At 42.8% G+C, this 24,638-nt stretch overlaps 2 protein-coding genes across 2 annotated transcripts in view; one reads left to right on the plus strand and one right to left on the minus strand.

The window, feature by feature from the left end:
- Window positions 1–24,260, plus strand: LOC119457451 (DNA replication licensing factor mcm5). Its single transcript, XM_037719014.2, has 16 exons — window positions 1–244; window positions 1,215–1,341; window positions 2,818–2,946; window positions 5,681–5,853; window positions 6,438–6,593; window positions 8,235–8,319; window positions 10,600–10,856; window positions 11,740–11,851; window positions 13,880–13,948; window positions 14,061–14,201; window positions 14,398–14,574; window positions 16,815–16,930; window positions 17,588–17,716; window positions 20,860–20,962; window positions 21,512–21,679; window positions 24,024–24,260. The coding sequence occupies exons 1-16, from the start codon at window positions 90–92 to the stop codon at window positions 24,123–24,125; spliced, it is 2,199 nt and encodes a 732-aa protein (XP_037574942.1). The 5' UTR covers window positions 1–89; the 3' UTR covers window positions 24,126–24,260.
- Window positions 24,170–24,638, minus strand: part of LOC119457453 (KICSTOR complex protein kaptin) — an 8,694-nt gene continuing 8,225 nt past the window's right edge. Inside the window, exon 13 of the mRNA XM_037719016.2 lies at window positions 24,170–24,364. Coding sequence (XP_037574944.1) covers window positions 24,254–24,364 — 111 coding nt within the window. The 3' untranslated portion in view covers window positions 24,170–24,253. The remainder of the gene's footprint in view (window positions 24,365–24,638) is intronic.

Below are 24,638 nucleotides of genomic sequence, written 5' to 3' on the forward strand. Positions count from 1 at the left end.
GATCGATTAAATCTCCTTGGTTTTCGCGCCAAAAACCGACGCGCATTGTCTGCTCCCGCGCGAATCCTCCGGTCTTATAGTTCGCGGCGATGGCTGGGTTTGACGATGCCGGAGTCTTTTTCAGCGACAACTTCAGCTCGGAAAACACTCAGGATGACAGCCAGGTCAACCTGCAGGCCGTCAAGCGTCGCTTTCGCGATTTCTTGCGGCAATTCCACGAAGGGAACTTCAACTACCGTTACAGGTACTCGATGGCTTCATCGGCCAGGCGGCCATGCGCCCCCATTCTCCAATTAGTTTATTTGGACACAGAAATATCTGGAGGGATGTTATACACGTAAAAGTGGACAACCGTTATGGTAATGCTGCACGATCTCAGAATTTCGATAATTTCTGTGCTTGTTTAAGTGTGAGACAACGGTGGTAACGGTACGCATGCGGTGCAGACCGGGCTTCATAGGCTGCCATTTAATTTTGTCGGTTGCTGCCTACGCCGTCTGTGTATGCCTTCTGATGGGCCACTGTTACCCGCTGAATTTATGTAAACTGCTCTGTTTGTGTGTGTTCAAAGTTGATCTACGACATAAAGGTTCTACTCCCATCTGAAAATGCGTCAAGAAAACGCTCTCCTTAGGTGAAGCCGGACGTGCTAAATTCACCTTCGCGACTAGCTTTACAGTGCGGATCTTTAGGCGCACTTTGCCGCGTCACGTACAGCCGGCCACGAACGTTTACAGGGCACGGATTCCGTGTCAAATGTGAATTTCGACTCTATTAAGGCACGGCGCTTCTAATTTAATCGGATCTATATGTAGGTCGCAAAAACAACCTCAAATTGTGACTTTGAACTCGGAAGTTATGTGCCCAGGCTTCTCAGGAATTCAGTTTCGCAAATGCTGCGTCCTGTAAACTTTCGTGGCCGACTGTACTTTTTATTATTGTTATTACCTGTTTAAAGATATATAGGCGGCACCGGCTATCCCTCTTTTCTGGCAAAATAATTACACATAAAAGCGCTGCAAATGCTACAAGCAAACACGGCTAGATCAGTATACACCATTGTGCATTTGATATTGCCACTGCATCGTGCATCCTAACAGTTGTGCTAGCCTCGAGCACTCTTGTTAAACCGTGGCACGCTAAACGATGCTCCTGTGGGAATTAACACATTGCAACAATCGTCAACACTGCTCTTTTGGGTTTCCTGCTCGCAGAGACCAGCTGAAGCAGCACTACAACATGGGGCAGTACTGGCTGGAAGTAGCGATGGAAGACATCTCCAGCTTCGATGAGGTGCTTGCTGACAAGCTGAGCAAGCAGCCAACTGAACACCTCCCACTGGTGAATATTGAAACTGCCATCATACGCTTGTTTGATAGCGACTGGCGCTGCTAACAGAATGGTAGTACATACCATCAAAAAAATGTTTCTTAGGCTTTTGACCTCTTATAAAGGGGATCTGAATACTTTGAAAAAAAAAAAAAAAACATTTGGATTGCTCTCATAATTAATGTAAAGTGAGCACGCTCAGAATTAGTTTCACATCATTTGCTACTCCCTGTCGAAATGCATGGGCTTCTTACGAAAAACTGAAATTGAGCATTTCACAAGTACGCATAATAGAATGCCTTTATATCTGAGTGTACATACTCATACTGGGGAGGCGCACCTTCTGCATTTTATGGCAGACTATACAACGCTTGATGTGGCAGAGATAACACAAATTTTTACGCCTGAATAGGCAGGTGCCAGAGCCTCTTGGTAAGTTCAGTCTTGTTAGTAAATACATCCGCGGAGCACTGTTTTCCAAGGGGGATACGGCAATTTGCCTGCACAATATTGTCGTGCAGCGACACTAACGTCATATTTCGATTCCATCTCTTTTAAGAGGCAGCCTTACCTTGGGAGCCCTTATCTAAATGCATGGCAATGCAGAAATTGCATTTTTCAGCCTAAACTGCATCGAATTTAATGAAGCTTGTTGCATTTAAAAGAAAAAGTTAAAATCTACGAACTTTAAGGAGCCAATTTTTTTATTGAGGCCATTAATCATTATTTTTTTAGCAATTCTCTTTAGTTTACAATTCTTTTTAGTTTTTTTTTTAGTTTTAAATTTACAACTCTGTAACCCAGCAATAAAAAATGACATCACAGCTCTGCAAAGTGCACATATTCAGCCACTGAAAGTGGACGAAACGATGTATGACACACTGCCCTGAAATATAACAATGATTTTTAGTAGGACTTTTGCAAAATGCTCGTAAGCATTGCAACCAGTTCATGTAAGCTGTAAACTCATATATAGAAATTTGTCCATTTCTGATGCTGTAACAAATACAATTTACAGAAATGGCTTTTTTTTTTTTTTTCGCAGAGTTGTGAATGTGTAAACTTCAGCGCTTCCGTTTTTTGAAGTCACCAACTTGTGGAAATTTTATGAGGAGTCTACGGCCTTAAATCAAAATTCTGCAGCTGCATTCGATAGAATTCAGCTTTGCCACTTGTATTCTACAAATTTCATTCAGGTTGGTCCCGCAATTGTCTACCTGTAATGAAAGCCTTTCTACGTTTTACATGTATGAATAGGTCTCACTAACAGCTCTCGTTAGCAAATGGTCCTGCCATCTCGTGAAATTGAATGCTCAGGACTTATTATTGGCCAAAAAGAAAACAAAATGGCAAGTTCGCAAATAAAAGGTAGTTTATGGTAACAACACAAACATGAGAATTGCTTTTCACATCAGTGCATGAAAAGCTCAGAATGCTTGCATGGAGATGCCCTGATTCGTGTTGCCCATGAATCTTCTTTCTTAACAGCTGGAAGAAGCTGCCAAGGATGTCGCAGATGAAGTAACCAGGCCGCGGCCTGAAGGAGAGGAGGACGTTGCTGACATACAAGTGTTGCTGAAGTCCGAAGCTCATCCTGTCCCCATGCGTGAGATCAAGGTGAGCCATACATTTGCCATACATTTGTACCACCTGAATACTTAAACCAGAATAAAAAATACTACAGAAACTTTGAGAATTGTCTACTAATGCGCAAGCATTCTTTGGCTCGGCTGTTACTTCGCTGTTGCTTACTTGCTCTTCCTAGCTTATGCATTTCTACCCATCGCCTTTCCGGTGCCAAACAAATTAAATCCGTGTACTGAACGGTGTGGAGAGGAGTTGCCAGGAAGCTGCATGGCCCCTTCAAAGCGATCGTATCAACTGAGCCGGAACGCCGTCACAACCGGTTTCACCACAGCTGTTTTGCCTCTTTTGTTATTCTTCCTTTTTTGTTATGAACTTGATGCGGCGACGGCAATATCACCAGTCATTTTTTAAAGCCACCAATCACTTATTATTATTATTATTATTATTATTATTATTATTATTATTATTATTATTATTATTATTATTATACTGTTATCACATGTACCAATCTGTTGTGCTCATTTCTAATATGCTCGGCAGCCCCACAGCAGGCTTCTCTGCACACACACCTGTAATGCGGGAAAGTAAGCTTTCAAGGCGGCCCGAGGAGAACGACTTTCTCTCTTATTTCCTTATCACTTATAAAGCAACCAATAATCTACATTTACACTATTACAACGATTAAATGTCTTGACTTCGCAAATTACGCATTTTTGTGCAGATGCAAGGCATTACACTTTTCACGTGGGAGACAGATTTTGCTGGGGTACTTGCCAAAGAATGCTTACGCATTAAATAGTTCTCTGGCAAATGAACAGTGGCACCATCTGCCTCGGGATTGCAAAACCATTTACAGCAGAGATCATTGTAAATTGGCGCTTCAGGCAATGTAGTGCTAGAAAGAAACGTAGAGATCCATGCATTGTCTTACAGTTCTGCTTTGAGTGGTAAACACGAGCCAATTTTGCAAACTCGTGTCATCTGCAGTTCTGCTTTCCAATATCAAACGTAAACTAACTCGCCAAAATACGTGTCATCTACACCTCTGCTTTCCAGTGGTAAATGTGAACCAGCTCGCCAAACTTGTGTCCTTGGCAGATATACTTTCATCTGGGCACTGTGGAGAGAGCAAAGTACAAAGCAGTTTCCCACTCTGGACAACAGATTATATAATCCCATCAGTGCTTCCACTGACAAAAACCAAGATTTCTTTTGGTCAGACATAGATGCAGACAGTGTGCGCTTCTGCTTTATTTTGTATTAAACACGTGAGCACTGCAGCCGAGCATAGTGTTAAAGGGATACTGAATAAATATTTTGTCACCGAGATTTTAACCCAAATGAAAGCATGGGTGCTAAAAATGGCAAACACAGCACAGTATTTTTCAAAAGAAATTGACGAAAAATAAGTTAAATAATGAATTTAATGATTTTGTCAAACTACCACACCTAGCGGTGGCAACGTGATTTATAGGGTGTGACATTCATCCTACCGGATACTGCTGCTGGGGCCTCCAAGATTGTTGTGTGCGATCGAAGTGATCTCGGAGGCCACACTGCTGCGCTCGCTCCTTTCCTATCAACTTCGCCCGCTCGCTTGCCTAGCCTGCATCTCGGCCCATACAAAGCGATCGAATGGCGGTGAACAAGGATTCAGGACACATGGGACAGGTGTGCAAACGAGTGGCGCGTACTTCACCTAAACACTGCGCTTTTCATGTACGCTCGGAAGGTTTCATCAACAGGTTACAAAACAAACTTTTTTGGACATTGTTGCTTTGTTTTTTATGAACATTGTCAATAAAAGCATGCCTGCGCAAGTGACAAACATGGCGCCACGGTAATGGCGTGCCATCAACCGACGGCTTCGCTGACAGCCGCCAATAGGGCTGGTAGGCAGAGCTCGCTGGACGCCGTAGTTGATGGCACTTGTGATCCAGCTCCACCTCGTGATAGAGCACTTGACCTGGCACTTATTTTGCACCTGTGTCTGCAAAATGCTCTCGCGGCATGGCTCCCGATCTTGACAGTGGTTTGCAGAAGAGGTGCAGTTTCGATATAACGTTATTCAATGAGTTATATTTTGTGTCGGAAACAAACTGCAGGCAATTTTTGTGCTGCTGTGAGTGACAATAGATGTAATGCCTTAGCCGAGGTAATCGGACCAGTGAGGAACAGGCCCGCCAAAGACAGGAAACGTTACACACGGTCTGCGCTGTGCTTGGCTGTGGCCGTCCGATCCCTCCCGCCGTCGTATGACAATTTCCGGGCAGTTTGTTGTTCATTTGGCTTCCAACCCAATTGCTGGCTCAAGTCGGACGCAAGATCCTACCTTGTATCTCCTATACTTAAGTGGGAGTCGCAATCACCGCTCGTGCCCTCACTTTCCTTAGCACATTGCGCAGGCTTTGCACGGGCTGGCTTGTGGTTGGCGCGCACTCATAAAAACTCCGAAATCACAGTCATCCATTCAAAAATATGTGCTATGATAACTGCGTATCGAAATAATCGCGTCTTCCGAGTGCAATGCTGATGTGTTCATCTTTTTTCAAATTTTCATTCAGTGTCTCTTTAAATAAAGCTCGCTGCATTATGCTACATCTGTGTAAAATTTGAGCACAGTGAACCAGCAATTCAGCCAGAAAAGCCATTCAAGTTGGGATTGTTTATATATATACAACATTTTGGTACCATTTTTCCAACGCTTGTTGGTGCAAGAATTGAAAGGAATAACTGTTTTGTTGTGTTCACTTTCTACTTACAGTCTGACCAAGTTTCCAGGCTGGTCAAAGTACCAGGAATTGTGATCGCCGCAACTGGAATCAAGGCCAAGGCAACCAGCATCACTCTACAGTGTCGTTCCTGTCGAGAGACTGTGCCTCACGTGCCAATCAGGCCTGGCCTTGAAGGCTATGCTATGCCACGCCGATGCAACAGGTGCAGTTCAAAACTGTTTGGTGCTGTGCAGCTCTGTTGTGTTGATATGGGCTTGACAAAACAGTCATTGCAGAGAGAATGTTCTCTGGTATGAATACAGCTATGTTTGAATGCAGCAGGTGTGCATTAGACAAGGTTTGTTAAGCTAAGTTCTTCAATAGGCTGAACATTTAGGTGACCTTTTATAATATTGTGGTGTCTTACGCTGCATGGGCCAGATATGACCAAACAGCACCAAGAACAATAGGTGACCTTTGACTGGTCTCCTTGACACTCAATTCCTTTTTGCTCAGCAGAACTTCTGCCGAGATGAACATATCTCCGAAATCCCTTCAAGTTCATATCGACGGAAGCCTGCTGTGCATATATTGTACTGCTGAAGTGTGCTGGTACAAATTGAACAGAAATTGGGTGCCGCAATATGCAGAAATGTAAAATAAAATTTTTGTTCGATGCATGCGCATTGTACTATAGCATTTTTGTTGCATATCCAGCATCACTTCCAATACAGTGTTTGTTAAGTGAGCTTCACGTATCATTTACAAAGGTGTTCTTCTGAAACAGCCTTTGTCTTTATTTTACAGTGATCGCGCGGGGCAGCCCAAGTGTCCTGTAGATCCGTTTTTCATTGTTCCCGACAAGTGCAAGTGTGTCGACTTCCAAGTGCTCAAGCTGCAGGAGGTCCCAGAGGAGGTGCCCTATGGCGAGATGCCTCGACACCTGCAGCTGTATTGTGAACGGTACGAGTTGTGTTGCGGCTATTCTTTATAATTGCTTGTATAAAATTCAACTGGCTGGCTTCAGTTTAAAGTCGGGGCAGCTTGTGCTGTTCTTGTCCGAGGTGCTATTTCAGAATAGATCAACGACGGCGGCTTTCTGCAATGTTATTGTTATTTATGCAGTAGTAAAGCTTACTGTGTCCGTTCCACCTACCGTCACCACAAATGTACGTTTTTACCCTTCCAACAAGTTGAAGTCCTTAATCGGGGCTTTAAAAATTTGACACAGGTAAACACTTATTAAGGCAAAAGCCTTATGTGGCTCATCGTTCAGTTGACCTTCAACGCCCTTGAGCAAAAACTGTGTCGTCGACATGAAATTATACACGATGATGACTTGGTGTAGTAATTTACTTAGTACACCGACCCGGCATCGTGTCTTGCCTATATGCAAGTGCTCACGCAACAATTTTGATGGAGTGTGGGTCACCGTCGTCATCGTCTTGTATGAGTAAGCAAGCAACGCTCACGCAACAATTTTGATGGTGCATCGGTCACCGTCGTCAACGTGTTAATTAAGATAGAGTTAATTCAGGCACTCGAAACCTTCAGTGGGAGTCGAACCCTCGAGCTTATGTGGGAGTTGAATCCACCACCTTTGGCGTTAAGGCACAGTTAATTATTATAGTTAATTAAAGCACTCGAACCCACTACCTTTAGTGGAAGTTGAACCCACGACCTTTGGTGTTAAATAGGGCTAAGTTAATTAAGGTAGCGTCAATTAAGGCACTCAAAACCTGCTACCTTTGGTTGGAAAAAACAACTAGTAAGAAGTAACAATGCATTCGAATGAGAATGTCAAATTAAGTTAATTAAAGTTACTTGAGAATGCAGGCTTTCGTCTTCACCCTCTTTGGTGTATGCTAAAGTGAATGTCAATTTTTCTTTAAAGCATGCATGTGAAGATATTACAGTGGCATACCATTATCTTAATCTGCATTGACTGAAGTTCACAACTCTCTGTAATAGGTGGTGCAGTTACCCTTTTGCTTGTCATTGTGTTTTATGCTTTCAAGAGAGTTTAAAAGTGGGCTACTCTTTAAAGCTCCTCTAGGTCAACCGTGGTGGCTCAGTGGCTACGGCATTCTGCTGCTAAGCACGAGGTTGTGGGTTTGACTTCCAGCCACAGTGACCATATTCCAATGGGAGCATTATGCAAAAAACGCTCGTGTTCTGTACTATGGGCGCATTTTAAGAACCCTGGGCGATCAGAATTGATCAAGAGCCTTCTACTCCGATGTTCCCCATAGCCAAGAGCTTCACAACGTTAAACTTCACAATCTGACTTGATTGAAACTTCTCTAGCCTCTCTAAAGTCGTGATTATTACTCAACCTTTTACAGTCTACGGCTTCACAACATTTTGAAAATACTTCTGGGTAAAAAAAAAACATTATCATGTTTGAATAAATAAAGTGATCCTTACAGCTGATTGTACATAAGCATCCAATGAATGAGACTGCAGAATGGACGTTAACTGATCATTGATGCTGCTACTGCAGTGCATGCTTGTTCGCTTGTTTTGATACAGTCCATTGATTTAGATATTGACCGGTACGTGGTGGTCATTCCTGACTGGTTCTATGCTATTTTGATGCTGCAGGTACCTCTGCGAACGAGTCGTGCCAGGCAACAGGATTACCGCCATTGGTGTCTACTCAATAAAGAAGACTGGGCATTCAACCAAGGTGGGCAGTTAGCTTGCATTCAGAGATCTGTCAGCATTGTGCTGAGCAAAATGATGTGCAGTTTGTTATTACGAAAGCTTATCTTGTGCAATTTGTTCAGCACTTCTGAATGAGGGAAAACTTAGCTTAGAGCCAGTGTTTCGACAAGGGGACTTGTATTCATAAGAACAACAACTGCCGTATTAGGGTAGAAGCTCATATTTACTCGTGTAAGACCTGCACTTTTTTTTCTCCCAACCTTGGCAGGGTGCAGCTCTCACACAAGTCGGACACTTGACTACACCTTCTAAAAGTCACAAATGATGTACAGAATAATGCAAACAGCAGCAAAAGAAACATTTATTCAAGATTCAGAACCACTGATCAAGTCCACCTTTCATTCTTCACCTCTCCTGCTTTCGATGTCGCTTACTATAATACATACTACCTAATCCTACCAGCTTACTATGACTGGAGCTCATCGGCACACTCTCAGATGCACACTCTCAGATGGTCATCATCAGCGCGGTAAATGTTGTTTCAGCAACTTTGAAACATTTAGCTATGGTATGAACTGATGCACTGAGTGCCATGTGCTCAAACTCCAATCTTTTTAAAAAGTGTTTTATTTTATTTGTATAATATTTTTGTTTGAAATTTTGACCTCGTAGGTTTAGGTGTGGGTCTTATTCAAGTAAATACGGTACTTAGACAAGTCCTCTTGTGGAAACATTGGCTGAGGCTTCCTCTGTTTGCCCACAGTTGGTCACATCAAGTCTGTGTCATCCTGTTAATTTCTTTTTGTTTAGATCGTTGGTGTATTTGACCCAGAAGGGGTACAAAACACAAATCATTAGTGTTGTGCGAATATCTGAATTTTCGAATAGTAGTTTCGAATATCGCGCTATTCGATATTCGCTTCGAGAGCAGTTGTATTATTCATGCTTTTCAAAGTGTTTGTAAACTCACAGTCGCGAGTTTGTTTACTGTCTAATAATCTAAGGCACGATTTTTAAATTAAAAATAGACTCGCACGTTCGGCAAAGCTGTATAAATATTATGGTGGAAGTGGGAGCTTTCACAGTCAACGTCCAATTTTTTGTACTCCCTTAATTGGGCCGCAAGAACGTCCAGAAAGAATGAATGCATATCTTTTATTGCCCCGGGCCCAAATCACCACAGGCACGTCTGAAATAGCTCTGAAGGTCTGCCAGTACACTTATTAGGCGTGTCGCTGCTCGTAGTGATAGGAGATGAGGGGTGCACGCGTGTGTAATTAAGGAATACATACCGTGTGTCGTGACAATTGCGCCTTCCCACTCTTTGTATGCTGCACCGCAATACTTCGCGTATGCTTCACCGCGTAACACTGCTGTATTGAGACGAAGCTAACTTTTGGGAAACTGCATTATGCAACGCGCCGTGCTTTCCGAGCTTAGAATCCATTGGCGAGGATTACAAAGGTGGAGTCGGCGCCATTGCTAACAGCGGCGAATTCTTTAAGTGAAAAATACGGCACCGAACAGCAAGAAGCTTGGTAGCGAACGTCGAAATCCTGAACGCCTGGCATTGCCGCGGTGATGGCTACGGCTACCAGCGGATCTGCGTGCGAGAGCCCCTGTTCGAGGCATCGAGATAATCAAAATGGCCGTGGTGGTGGCTGCGATTAATGCTGTTTCAGACTTGCGGTCGTGGCAAAAATACCGAAAAATCGGATGGCAAAGGTTTTTTGCGTCCGAAATTTCAGACGTTCTTATACATTGACTCTATGGGGTATGTGGGGATGCCACGAAGGCATCCGAATTATTGGGCGTCCGGAAAATCGGTCGTTGACTGTATAATAATTGTAGTCATTTCATCAATTTTGTTTAACAACGAACAAAAGAAACCGAGCAACAAGCTCCAGATACGCCAGTATATGGCCACTTTGCTTGATCATTTGGCCACTTTGCGGGAAAGATTTTTGAACAGCAACTATTCTATATTCATTTAGAAACTATTTGGCCAAAATCACTATTCGCTTCTAACTCAAAATCCACTATTCGCACAACCCTTAAAATCATTCAAGGTTACATAGATGACAATTTCTATTTGATTGCAAATTTTATTTCTATTTGAATTTGATTTGAATTTTTATTTGGTTGGGAACTAACTGAATTTCATACTTTATGAAGCTGCCTGCAGTTGTGTCAATCACCCTCTTTAAAAAAAATTACATAAAAGTGTACATTGCATCCTAAATGACAAATTGCTGGCTTCTAAAGAACTGACAGGAGTCATGCCATGCATGAATATATTCAGAAAGGACCTCAGGAGAAGTCGAACATTGGCATCCGAGCTCCGTACCTTCGAATCGTGGGCATTGCTGTGAACACGGAGGGCGCAGGTAGAGTTGGGGGCACAATGCTGACACCTGACGAGGAGGACATGTTTCGCCACCTGGCAAGCAGCCCCAACATCTACGAGCGCATTGCCAACAGCATCGCACCCTCCATCTATGGCTTTGCTGATGTGAAGAAGGCCATTGCTTGTCTGCTCTTCGGTGGCTCTGTGAAAAGGTGAGAAGGCATTGTTTCTCTTTCATTTATGGATTCGCTTCTCTTTAGTTTAACTGGAAATTAAATGAAGAAAGAAAGCTTTGTTACAGGAAGAGTGAGTGCTCCTTTAGATCAAACTTTCCTGACTTTCAACAGTGCATGCTTGGAAGAAGTCCCAGTTTGGAGATAACAAAACTTTTTCGTAGAGATGGCACTCATTGTAATGGTGGAAAGCAATGCCATGTGAATTTATCGCTGCAGTGCTGCATCAGGAGATATCCCTCTTACACATTAAAAAAAAAAAAAATCTTAGAAGATGTGATTGTATATTTGTCAGATTATAGATAGTAAGGCTTGATCCAGGCAAACATCACAAAAGAATGTCACATTGTACCACGCTGCTCCAAATGTGCATTTTGTTTTCAACCATTTCTAGCACATGCATCATGCTTTCTTGGCTTTGTTCACAACGTGAGGCCAGCTGGTGCCTTGTGCAAACAAATTCATGCAAGGGCCTGCAGCCAACCAGAAAGGCTGAGTAGTAAACTGGGCAAGCTGGTACTGGTTTACATTTTAAATGTAGCGCGAAAACCTACACAGAACAGTCTGATTATTCCGTGTGTTTCTTTCGTTTTGTGTAGGCTTTCGTGCTATCCTTCAAACATGAGAAAGGCTGGTTTCCAGCGCAGATAAATTAGGTTATCGGAGAGGTTCTTGAATGTCTTTAGTGTGTTTGCCTTGGCATATGACATTTTCCTGAACATCAGCAGCATGCCTGAAGTGTCTCTCACACAGCTTGTGCTCTTGTGCAAGACAATTCTGCTGTCCTAGAATGTGGGGGCTCTGTCGCATAAGGTCCGGTACCCAGTGCGCCTGACTCATATGATTCAACATTCTTGTTCAGGCTTCCAGATGGTCTGAGGCGGCGAGGTGACATCAACTTGCTTCTTCTTGGTGACCCGGGCACAGCCAAGAGTCAGCTGTTGAAGTTCGTTGAACGTGTGGCTCCCATTGCTGTAAGCATAAGACAACCACTTAAGACTATTCAAAGGCAATCTCCATAGTGATACTGTAGCTTGTGCACCAGAAGTACGGGGTTTCAGAAAGTTAATAGATCTGCTACTGTAATGGAAATGGCTCGTACATATCGTATTCATTCTGTGGTTCATGAATCCTGTGCTGGGATTATGTAACTATTCTATTCCAGTTCTTTTGACCCACCATGGTAGCTTGGCGACTATGAAATTGCGCTGCTGAGCTTGAGGTCACAATTTCGATCGCGGTGGCCGCATTTAGATATGGGTGAAATGCAAGAACACTCATGTACTTAGATTTAGGTGCACGTTACACATCCCCACGTGGTCAAAATTATTCTGCATTCCCTCACTATTGTGTGCTCATAATCGGATCGTGGTTTTGGCATGTGAAAACCCCCAATTTAATTCTTAAGATATTTATTCCAATTCTTTTTCTTCTCGTGCTTCGTCAGCAGGTCCAAACAGCACTCCACTTATGCTATCCACTGGATTGGCTGGTTGTGACATGCAAGTGATGGATGGTAAGAAAGGAATAGAATCAAGCAAAAGGAATCGCTACGTTATACTGGCTCTGTTTTATAAGCTGCATACTTGTCAACGAAAGAGTTGTCACCATTAAGGGGAGATACTGCTCATTGGAGCCGAAACAGGTCCCAAATATCTTTTCGTGTTCCTTTGCCGCAGGTTGGTGTAGAGCATTTATTGTTGCTTGATTGGACTCCTGTATCATCCTTGATTGATTTAGCCTTTGCCATAATCACCATGAGCATGTCGCTGAGATGTACTTCCTTGTTTTTTCGAAGCAGCATTTCTGATGGTGTTGCAGTTTTGGAGTGGCGATATCTCTAGTTATACTTATCTTATTGCAAGAATTCATTTTTTTGCCAGAAAAGTAGGCAATAGGAGAGTTCAGTAGTGCCATAATATGAACAAATGTTATTACAGTAATTTTCAAAAAGTAATATTTTTGTCCTGGGTGTTAATTAATAGGGGGTTCTCGCTTTAATGCGTGACATGATATAACTTTGGCCTACATCAGTCTACAGCATTTATCCTTGTAGCACTGGAAACTCTGATCATTGAGCGTCATTTTGATATGCCAGTCTCCTTCATAACCATCATTTCAGGGAGAGTTCACCTCTGAACTAGACTAATCCCCAAAAAATTTGTTAATTAAAGCTTGTTACACAGTAAAATTAATTGCATACTTAAATTCAGCATGCCAAAATACATAACAATGAGCAGCCGATGCGCCATCAACTTTTGTATGGGTTCTATGGTAAAATAAACTGTTTAAAATGTTCCCATGTGGGGTTATCAGTTACAGCAATTAAATATGGCTACTGGGTGCGCGTGCCAAAAAAAAAAAAATCAGAAATGCACAATCCGCCTGCCTTTGTGCCCCCCCTCCTCGTATTGACTCGAAAAAGAAAAAAAAGTTAGCTGCTTTGCCACAGCGACCTTTAGTGCCGCACACCCGGCACACCACACGCCTTCGTCACGTGCCAGCCGCGCCCCTCTCTTGTCTCCTCCCTTCCACCGTCTCGCCAGTGTCAGAGGGGTGGAAGGGAGACTTTTTTTTTTTCTCCTTAATTTTACGTTCCTTTTCTTTCGGCGCAGACACCCAGTACCCAGATGTAATTGTTATAGCCAATAATGCCGCATAGGAACATTGTAGTGAGGGGGTTTATTTTACCATAGAAAAAGTTCACAGTGCAGCTGCTGCTGCTCATTGTTACATCCAAGTATGGTAATGCTATAAGTTGGTTCAAGTGTACTTCTTTCTGTTTACTTAAAATGTTTGAATATTTGTCCCCCTTGCTTTTTTCATGCGACCCAGTTATAGCAATTATCGATTATAACTATGGCAATTTCGTGGCGCTTGTATATTGTTGTAAGTGGGTTCGACTGTAGCGTAGTGGCTTGCAGGGCAGTTCGCGCTGGAATGCGAGGTGATGGTTATTGTGCCAAGTCTAGCATAACGCTGCCTCATAATGCTCAGTGCAGGTGTACACCTCCGGCAAAGGCAGCAGTGCTGCTGGTCTGACAGCTTCAGTCATCAGGGACCCAGCCACCGTAAGTAATAAAACTCCACCTGAGGACACATTTTTGCCAAACAGTTGCATGGCTATTGCAAGTGTCAGGCATTTGCAGAGCACATCATGATAGATGAATGTTTTTGCTGCAGCGAAACTTTGTCATGGAAGGTGGTGCCATGGTGTTGGCAGATGGGGGTGTTGTCTGCATCGACGAGTTTGACAAAATGCGAGAGGATGACCGAGTGGCCATTCACGAAGCCATGGAGCAACAGACCATCTCCATAGCCAAGGTCAGCAGTGCTTCAGACTTAAACCTAACTGAAAAAGGACTTGCAGGCCTAAATTGTAGTACTGAGCCTGAGTGCCTGCACTCCAGACTCTTGGCACTTGGTGTAGTTTTTGCTACATTTGATGCTTAGTATTCACTTTCTCTGTCATTGTCACATCCTGCGCCTAGATAATGCAAACCTTGCCTTTGCTTTACAGGCTGGCATCACAACAACCCTCAATTCTCGCTGCTCGGTGCTCGCAGCAGCGAACAGTGTGTTCGGCCGCTGGGACGACTTGAAAGCCAACGAGAACATTGACTTTATGCCGACCATCCTCTCTCGTTTTGACATGATCTTCATCGTGAAGGACGTCCATGATGAGAAGAAAGACTCTGTACGTAAATTTTCTGCAGAACTGTTACTTTTGTTGCGTGCAGTTTGATGTCCAACCCTGGTGCATAATGCAGTTAATGATAGAGCTTTTAAATCATGCCAGGGGCAGTATTCTCAGTTGTTCACTTTCGTGAGATTTGGTTTGCTAGCACTGGATGCATAAGCACTGATGGGTGATGGCAACCTTGGCACTGTGCAAAGACAGTGTGTTTGCCTCTGTGTCAGCAGAATGCCGTCGCCCATCGTTGCCAACACAACCGTACTATACTCGCGGACAACTCTGCCCCCGTAGCTTTCACTAAATAGTGAAAGCTACGGGGGCAGAGCTCGGCACCGGTTTCGGTTTCTCCGACCTTGCACAACTTCTTTACTTTTGTGAAGCAAGAGACAATTAGCTCGCCGTGAATAAATCAATGTTTATACGCATCTGATATGTACTGAGTTCTGAACAGCGAGCAACACAACCTGTGTCGGAGCTCTGAAACAGCCATATGATATTGGCGTCGGTTAGGACTTGGACGCGCAACCCACGCTGGTGTTGGTAGAGCCGCCGCAGCAGTCGTCTCGCTCACTCGTTTGTACATGTTGACGGTTGCGATTTCAAGATAGGTTCGCTTGGTTTCCGTGTATATGCTGCAAACACTTGTTTTGTGTACTTCGACAGTCTTTTGTTGCTGAAGTTGGTCAACAGCCTCTCAGAGGAGTTGATTGGCATGACAGCAAGTGACAAACACTCACCAGAAGAAGCTGGCCCCATTTTGCCTTTGACGAATGCGTAAAACATGCGATGGTCTCTGGTGTGCAAGAACTTGAAAGGGCAAATAAATATACAATAAAATACCAGTAGCTGACTGGTGCATGTTACGTATCATCTCAAATTTGGTGCGGCAAAAAAACAAGAAAATGTTTTTTTATTTTCTCACGTAAAATAAGGTGAACAAAACTGCGGGACTACTTGCAGCAGCGGTGAAAGAGGCACACTTTGGTTCCATAGCCTGCGCTTCATAGCCAAGATAAGTTGTCCGCGAGTATAGCAACACAAAATGTTGCAAAAGTGATTGTGTCCTCTAAAGCGAGCGATGCAAGAGCAGCGTCCCAGCTGTGAAACTTCCCATAGTCCCCATGTTTCAAAACGGAGACAGTGATTGGGGAACACTGGGGTCCGATGACTTGTTGCATCTCCTGTGTACAATGAAACTAACTATAAAGTGCCATTTTTTTAGCACAACAAATTGGGGTACACTAAGTAAAGCCAAAAGCAAAATTTTTTATTAGCACCTTTTTTTCACCGATTAAGCATTTGAAGCACCTTTTAGCAGGTGATGGCTGACAACTACTTTAATATTGTCGCTCACCATCAGTGAGTGACAAGAACCCCTCACAGAAAGGAACCCAACACTTCTCAGAGTTTGAAGCAAAGTTTTGTAAATCTGCTTAATGAAAAGAGGAATACTGACGAACAAATTTTTTTTCTATCCTGCTTCTTTAGCTGTACTTTAATAGCTGCTGACCCTGTATTACATACAGTATGCTTCCAGAATTCCTCCGTGCACAGAAAACCACTAATTGTATCCCCTTTTAATGTGGACTGGTTCGAAACATGCGCCAAATGGAGTGCGGCTTCTTGACGTAGGGCTTACTCTCAAGGGCTCCTCTGCATGCTATGAGAATTGGAGGTACATTTGGTGAGCAATAAATACAAGTAAAATTCATGATTTGTTGCACGTCCAAACAATGGCAGGTCTCGTACTGTGATTACAGAGTTGGCAGCTATCTAGTAAAGAAAAGAAAGAAAAAGCTAGACAAAATTTTGTGTTACTTCCCATTGATGACCTCAGCTTGTCATGAGTGGTTTGTCACTTTTTCGCTTATGACAAGCCTTCCTCACAACATACATAGAGGTAGACATTCTGTCATAATGGCTTTTATTGTATATTAGATTTCCCACAATATTTACAGACCTAGTTATGTGTTTCAACCATGTTGTTAAGGCATATCACATCAGAGGTAAGAGGCATATCACATCAAGAGCATTATGGTAAAATTCTTTTTTTTTAAATAAAGGCCCTTAAGGGGTTCAGGAAGTCAGGAAAGGTATTTAAGACTGCAACAGTTTTTTTTACCAGCTTTATATAAATAATTACTGCTTGCTTCCACTCCAAAAAAATTGTTTAGTTTTCTTCAGGTTTAATTACATCAATCATGCTCACAAACTGTGCTTTTTCTCTTGAATGGCTGCAGGCACTTGCCAAGCACGTGATTGGTATCCACATGAACGCCGAGCCAACTGCTGAAAAGACTCAGGAAGGGGAGCTGAGCTTGAGCATGCTCAAGAAGTACATCTCCTTCTGCCGAGAGTAAGTCTTTCTCCACTGGCTTTTTCTATGAGTAGCTAAACGAATGTCTAGTTTGAATTTCTAAGTTATTGTATTTATTCGAATATAAGGAGAGGTTTTTCCAGAGAATGCTTAGCCTCAAAGTAACCCCCCGCCTTATATGCAAGGCTGATAGATTCAGTTTGTTTCATTTGGCGGCCACTGTGTCACGTTTCTGGTGAAAAAAAAAAGTTGTCTTGCAAAAGCAAGTGAATCAACTGAAATTGTTGCAAAGTTAAGCAATTTCAGAGATGGCAAGGTACTAAACATCTGCACACTTCATCATGCTAAACTATATGCCAACAATTGCTCTTCTTTGTACCCAAAGACAGCAGAGTATATGGGGCATAACATCTGTTGTTTCTCTGTTGCGTTAGAGGCAAACATAGACCAACTAGCCCATCTCGCACTTCTTTTGCTAAAGTGTTGCCTTGTCCAACTGGTCATCATAATGTTGCATTGCTTTGCCTTGTGTTTAGCTCTTGTTCATCTTGCTTAATCCTGTGTAGTAATGGTGTTCACATGAAGCAATGCGCTGAGTGTGAGCCATTTGTAATCTTGATCACGAATGTCCGATTTGATTTTCTATAGTCCTATCTCGAGAAGCAAAGTTACAGTTGCAATGCTTCACTCTTGCAGTAAGTGTGGGCCAAGGCTGTCTGCTACTGCGGCCGAGAAGCTGAAGAATCGCTACGTCATGATGCGAAACGGAACTCGGGAACATGAGCAGGAGTCTGTCAAAAAGTCGAGCATTCCCATCACTGTCAGGTATTGTCGGCATGCTCTCTACGACCTCACCTTATTACGGTTAGCAGTTAGATGTCCTCAGGAGCCCCTTACAATTGGAGAAAGCGTATTATATATACACATTGTCCATGGTCATTTCCTGTTTTTTTTGTTTTTTTTTTTACCTTTTTAACTAACATACGTGCAGTGTGTGCAATCGCCACATGACATGAGGGCAATAGTTAATCAGGAAGGAAAAGAATGTATATTTATCGAGATATTTGCTTGCTTTGCTTTGTTTCATTTGGTTTCCCCAAGATATCTTGTGCCTTCTGCTTGCGTTCATTTGCAACAGTGTAGTTGCGACATGTAGTGACAAAATGCAAACCTTGAAAGAGGCACTATAGGTGCCTACACTATAGATGCCCACTATAGGCCAGGCTAAAGCCTTAGTCTGTTACGTCACCACCACTACTCTAGTTTGTATCTTATTTGGACATTAAACACTACTTTAGTTTGTATCTTATTTGGACATTAAAACTGCAAATTGAACCATGAATTCTTTTAACTAACTTCTTACTATAATAGCCAAAGAAAAGGATCAACAAAAGTGCCAGTTACAAACATGAATGGTACAGCAAGTGACCCGATGTCCTTGTTTTTGGCATGAAGTGCCTCAAAATTGGTCAGCGTGGACAGGAGTTGTAAATGACTTTATTGATTCAAAGAGCTACCAGGGAGAAAAATTGTTCTTCACTGTTTCATCGTCATTTTTGCTAAGTCATGGTCATGACTATGACTTCTACTACCATCCTAACCACCACAACACGTTCTCATTACCTGCAAGATCCTCCAAAACGCTCAACCAGACTAAATCATTCCAAGACAATCTATCTCCCCCCTCCCCAAGTTGTGTTAATGTTCACAAACACTCCCTTTTTCCGTCGGCCATTTTCCAGTGGAACAAATTAACTAACGATATTGTGTGTTGCAATAACATGGACTCTTTTATTAACCGCATTCAGTGTATTGACTTTTTAACTATGATTTTTTTAATCATGACATTTCTGTACCACTCCTGCACGGGCCGTGAAGGGCCTGCAGTATATTCAAATAAAATTTAAAAAAAAAAATCCTTTAGTGTTTCTCTCACTTAGTACCCACGTCCGAATGCATTTCAGTTTTTGAGCGTTAATATTTTTTCGCTGAATCATTGTCATTTTTGCTGAGTCATGCTGATGACTATGACTTTTACCACCATTCTTTAGTGTTTCCTTCACTTAGTACCCATGTCAGAACCCATTTCACTGGCTTTTGAGTGGTAATCTTTTTTTGCTGAGTCATGGTCATGACTATGACTTCTGCGATCATCCTTTAGTGTTTCCTTCACTTAGTACCCACGTCCGAACCCATTTCAGTGGTTTTTGAATGTTAATCTTCTTTCACTGTGCCATTATCATTTTAGGTCGCTGTTTCATGACCTACATGACAGGCATGTCATGACATTCATGTCATGACCTATCATTTATGTTCGTCATACACTCGTCATACTATGCAATTTTGGTACTTGCCAAGTTAATGAAATCTGGTACCTGTTCTGGACAGTGGCCTTGGTAAACTTGGCGGTGATGCAGTTCCACTTAACGTGAAAGCTGGGGAAGTGTTTCCCCTGTGTTTATCTTGTTTTATCCTGTGTTTATCTTATGTTTAGCAATCCGTCATCCGTTTTGACACCTGTGCTAAGGAACAACTGTTGGGAAACCGCCACGCACATGGAGCCAAAGCCCTTGTTGCACGTGACCACGACGACATGCGACCACATTACAAGATTTTCACGAGTTTCTGCTAATTAATGTGCTTAATGCTTGATTATACTTATATTTTACATTATTTTGAATCATGTTAGTTTATTTTGAACTGATTTTGATCAACTCTGCTCTTGTGTTGACCCTGTTTTTGCGCGTGACCACGACATGAGAGCACATTACATGCCGACAGCCCGGGCCCCTAAATTGCTTTGCACTTAAAAGGGCAGCTGCACTTTAGGATTCCGTGTCATGTGCTCCTGTATGAGCATCAGGAGGACTAACTGTTGAGGTAGTTGGTCTAGCATAATTGTTCAGTTAAATTAGTTCTATAAGATGGAGCACATCGAAAAGAGGAGCACTTGTGTTCACCTTTCTTTCTATGTGTCAAGCAGTGTGGGTTTTGCACGTCTGCAAGTGCTGTAAGAAGGCAAGTGGGGTTCGAAGTTGTACAGCTTGTCTGCTTTTTTCATTTGCTGCCATGCCCTATTGCGTGCATGTGGGGCTGCAGCCAGACAGTCCACACTCTTGTTGACGCATCACCTTTTTGCCTTGGAGTGCACTTGTATGCATTGGCCATAAAGAACCATATTTATACAGTAAAGCCCGATTATAATAATCCAAAATATAACAATTTATCGGTTATAAGTACTACCACATTTTAGTGCATTTATGACTTTTTTAACTCTACCTATATAAACTGCATCCACACGTAATGAACACTTCAAACCTGGTCGCGGCAAAAAGAGAACACACACAAAGTTTTGACAAGCATCAGCGTGCTTTGCATTGCAGTCCAACTGTGATGAAGATACAATTGCCGACCGATAATTCGAACTCTACAGAGACTGCGAAAACATCCAAAGAATCAAAAGTCTGAAATACCGGATTCACCCAAAAATAAGCGACTTCATTCCACAAGTGGCCAAAAGAAACTGTGCCGTATTCTCGGACCGTCACCTTTGGAGATATAGTACCTTTAATTCTGCATGACTATAGCGCAAGGCACATCGGTGTCTGAAGCGACGGCATTCTCGGTATATTGCCAAGCAATGTACCAAGAATATAATATAATTTTTCCGTGTTTTGAAGGGTGAGTGCCCATATAATGAACTGCTGATACAACGACCACTTTTCGCAGAGCTATCGAGTTCGTTATAAGAGAGTTTGGCTGTAACAGCTTGTATTAGAACTTCACACTTTTTCAGTAAAGTGGCACAGAAAACGAAACTTCATGGCTTTCAGCGCTGATGTGTCGCGGCAAAATGTCAGCATGCTGCAATAATTTGCACTTTCCTCCAACTCTGACATCCAGAATCCACTAATGTCCCCCGCTGATAGTAAAATATATTTTTATACGGATTATGTTCACCCTTACAGGCAGCTGGAGGCCATTGTGCGTATCGCGGAATCCCTGGCCAAGATGCAGTTGCAGCCATTTGCTACTGAGTGGCATGTTGACGAGGCACTGAGGCTCTTCCAGGTACGTAGTGGCAAAAAATGTTGGACTGTCAAGAGAACAGTGTGAAGCCTCATAGTTTCCTACAAACATTAACCAAGGGGCAGTCTAGTACACCGCAAGGATGGGATGTCTTGCTTGGCTGAGAATGTTGGTAAAGTTGCTGCTGTTATTCTTTTTAGGTTCAAGTATTTTCTTTTTTCTTTTCTGTCTGCTTCACACCATTACAGCTACTAAGTGTTTAACTTAGAGAACCAATGAATTTATACTTGGATTGATAGTGTTTAATGTCCCAAGGTAGTACAGTAGACGCTCGTTACTACTGACCAGTGAGAAATCCAGTGAGAAAAGTCCGTTATAAGTGGTAGTGTGATCTGAACATTGCATCCAGGGCATTCTTCCAAACTACTGTAACCTTTTTTTCATTTCTTATGCTACAAAAGCTTCATTAACGTCCTAGTTTGAGTTAAGGTTGTGGTGTTTCTACATTTTGCGTCCCTGTCACTCACATAATTTAAACATCTGGTGATTTCATGTCAGATGAGCTCACTATAGTAATTTAATAATTTTCAGGTTTCAACTCTGGATGCTGCATTGTCCGGTGACCTCTCTGGTGCTGAAGGGTTCTCAACACAAGAAGAGCACGAAATGCTTCTGCGTATCGAAGGCCAAATGAAGCGACGCTTCGCCATTGGCTCTCAGGTCTCGGAACACAGCATCGTGCAAGACTTCCTCAAGCAGGTTAGCGCACAAGTTTTTCATCACTCTACTGTGAACAATTCCTGTTCACATCAATGAGGGAGGCTAGCTGCTTTTGTCAGTATGTTATTATTCAGCAAGTCACTATAGCACCTTCGACACACATTGGAAGAGGCCAGAAGGATAAAAATGTAGAGGAAAAAATATTAGGTCTTTAAATAAATAATAGAAGAAAAAACAGGTTTGTGCATGTGCTAGTGTTTAGCAACTGTATAGAGTGAATAGACTTGCAACTCTACTCCATAACATTTTGTGCTTGTAGATTCCAAGTGTATGACTTTCAAACAAATTGAACATTTATCAGATGCTGCATACCATCTTTTTTTATTTTTCTGGTACAGTCGACTTCTGTTAATTCGACCTTGACTGGACCAACAAAATTCATTGAATTATTCGGCAGGTTGAATTAAACGTGATGCAGAAAAAGACATCAAAACACACTGCCGATTCACTTGGCAGTATTTCCCACGATTCTAACACTCCCCCAAATCAGACGCGCTCCCGCTTAAAATATATCCAAAGTAGAAAACGAACGTAGAGATAACATTAAAGCTTCTAAACAAAGCAGAAATTGGGTAAACAAAGCATAAATCTAATGTGCACCAGATTTCTTTTTTACCTGAAAACGAGGCAAGAATGCGTGTGGCACAGTGGCGGCTGGTTTCCTAAAATCAGCTTCACTGCAATACAGCCGCGTTATGCAGCAAAGCATATGACCGCCACATACTCTTCTTTCTTTTTTTGAAAACGGAGCGCTTTAGAATCTGGTAAATACCATGATCAGACATTGCGAGCTACCATTATTGCTTGAAAATCTTCGTGGGGCATGCCAAAAATGGTGTTTTCAACGGGAGATAACTTGTTCAATGCATTCATTCAAGCTCTACCCAGACAGACGCTGCCAGTAAAGGCGTTGCTATTGGGGGCACCCTAGGGGTCAGGCGCATGCACGCTGACTGACATAGTTTGAATTATCCAGCAAAGGGCAATTTTTGGATCGAAATAACGAAAGTGTGGGCCTATAGAAATGCATGGGCACTAGTGGGGACCTTCGGGTCAGGATCGAATTAACTGGAGTTGATTTACCAGCAGTCTACTGTGCCAGAATTATCCGCCCAAGAAAACTCGTATATATAGCTCTGCAAACAAACTGGTGGCTCCAGCCTAAAGCATCCCTTGTTAGAGCACTGTTGGTCAATTATATGTTGTGACAGGGATCAAGAACGGGCAAAAATAAGGCAAAATGTATTTGCAAAATACCATATTTACTCTCATAATGAACACTGCGTAATGGACGCATCCCCATTTTTCCAATCAAAATGTTTTTCTTCCTCTCATATTGATTGCACCCCAAACTTGCTGTTGTGAAATAGGAGAAACGTGGTACAATTCGGCATCCCATACGGCGTCCGGCACACCGGAATGACGGCCGGATCCGAGGCCTTTTGCCGTGCTGTAACGCCAGATCGGACGCCTGACGTGCAACAAAAGTGTGAGACACACAGTACAATTTGGCGCCTGATGTGCCGGCTGTCAGTCCCGGTGTGTCGGACGGCAAAAAATTATCACTCAAATTTTGCCCCACATAAGCCCTCTCAAATTTTGCCTCGAAGTCATGCTGAAAATTTTGCCCCGCACCCCCAAGTTTGCTCAAATTTTTCGGGGAAAAAAGTGTGTTCATTATGTTAGTAAATACCGTATATACTGGGCGTCTTCCTCAGTGTGTCGCAATGGCCTGTAACAATAAGGCTGACACCATAACATTTCCAAGCATGCCTGTTTTTAAGCGAAGCTTCATAGGCTCGCAAGTCTTGGCAGTGGTGGTGGTGTCACGGTAAAAAGTGGGCCGATCCTGGTGATAGTGCAGAAAGGGTCCAAGATCGATGGCACATACCCCTGTGGGCTTGGAAACCTGTAAGGCGCCCTTGAACTACCCTTTTCACACGTGGGACCCAAAGAGACAACATCACCAGCCCTTCCCCTGTCGAGAAAATGGGGGTAAGCGAAGCTTGTCGTCCGACTAGCGTGAAGGCTTCCGAAGTCCAGGCGAAACGTCAGCGAAGAGCTGCGGACCCTGAGTTTAGAGCAAACGAACCGGAACGCCTGCAACAGTGTTGTCTTGCCACAAGCTTCGCTTACCCCAATTTTCTCGACAGGGGAAGGGCTCTGAATTTTTTTGTGTGTTGCCAACAATAATCACCGTAACTAGTAATCATAACTTTGGCTTCTAACACAGGACTCGTAGCAAAAGCAGCCATAGTTGTTTTGAGAGCAGCGGTCGCGAAGTCCACTCACTGATGTGTTTCTTTTTTTTTTTTTTTTGCAGAAATATCCGGAACGCGCAATCTACAAGGTGCTCCACTACATGATTCGACGAGGGGAGATCCAGCACCGCATGCAGCGGAAGATGCTCTATCGCATCAAGTGATGTGGACAAAGTGCTGCAGAAGACCACTCGCCAGACTATATATATATATATACTCGTATATTTTGTAAATACACTTTCTTAATTCTGGTATTTGTATTATATACAACAAATAAATTTCACGTCATTTCTCAAACACGCAAGCTGTCTCCTTCATCCGTTGTGCTGGGAGTCGTAATCAAAAGTTTTGCAATTTTCTCCATTCTTTCTACGCAGATGCTGGCTGTCTCTCGAAGGTCATGCTGTAAATATAACCAAAAACACTGGTGACTGCAGCATTGATAACTGTACAAAGAATTTTATAGATCTGAAGACACATGTCAAGACTGGCTCATAATATGTATAGCAGCCAATCCTATTTTACTGCACTATTTTCTCAGACATGTATTCATGCATAAGGATGTAATGAAACGTTATTCTTGAAGGCATCTGCAAACTCAGTGCTTCGGGGAGCAAAGGCTTTCCACAGTAGCATAGCTAATTTGTTTAGAGGATAAAATCGGTGCGCTAAGCGAG

Source organism: Dermacentor silvarum, chromosome 7, assembly GCF_013339745.2.
Source record: "Dermacentor silvarum isolate Dsil-2018 chromosome 7, BIME_Dsil_1.4, whole genome shotgun sequence".
Taxonomy (NCBI): domain Eukaryota; kingdom Metazoa; phylum Arthropoda; class Arachnida; order Ixodida; family Ixodidae; genus Dermacentor; species Dermacentor silvarum.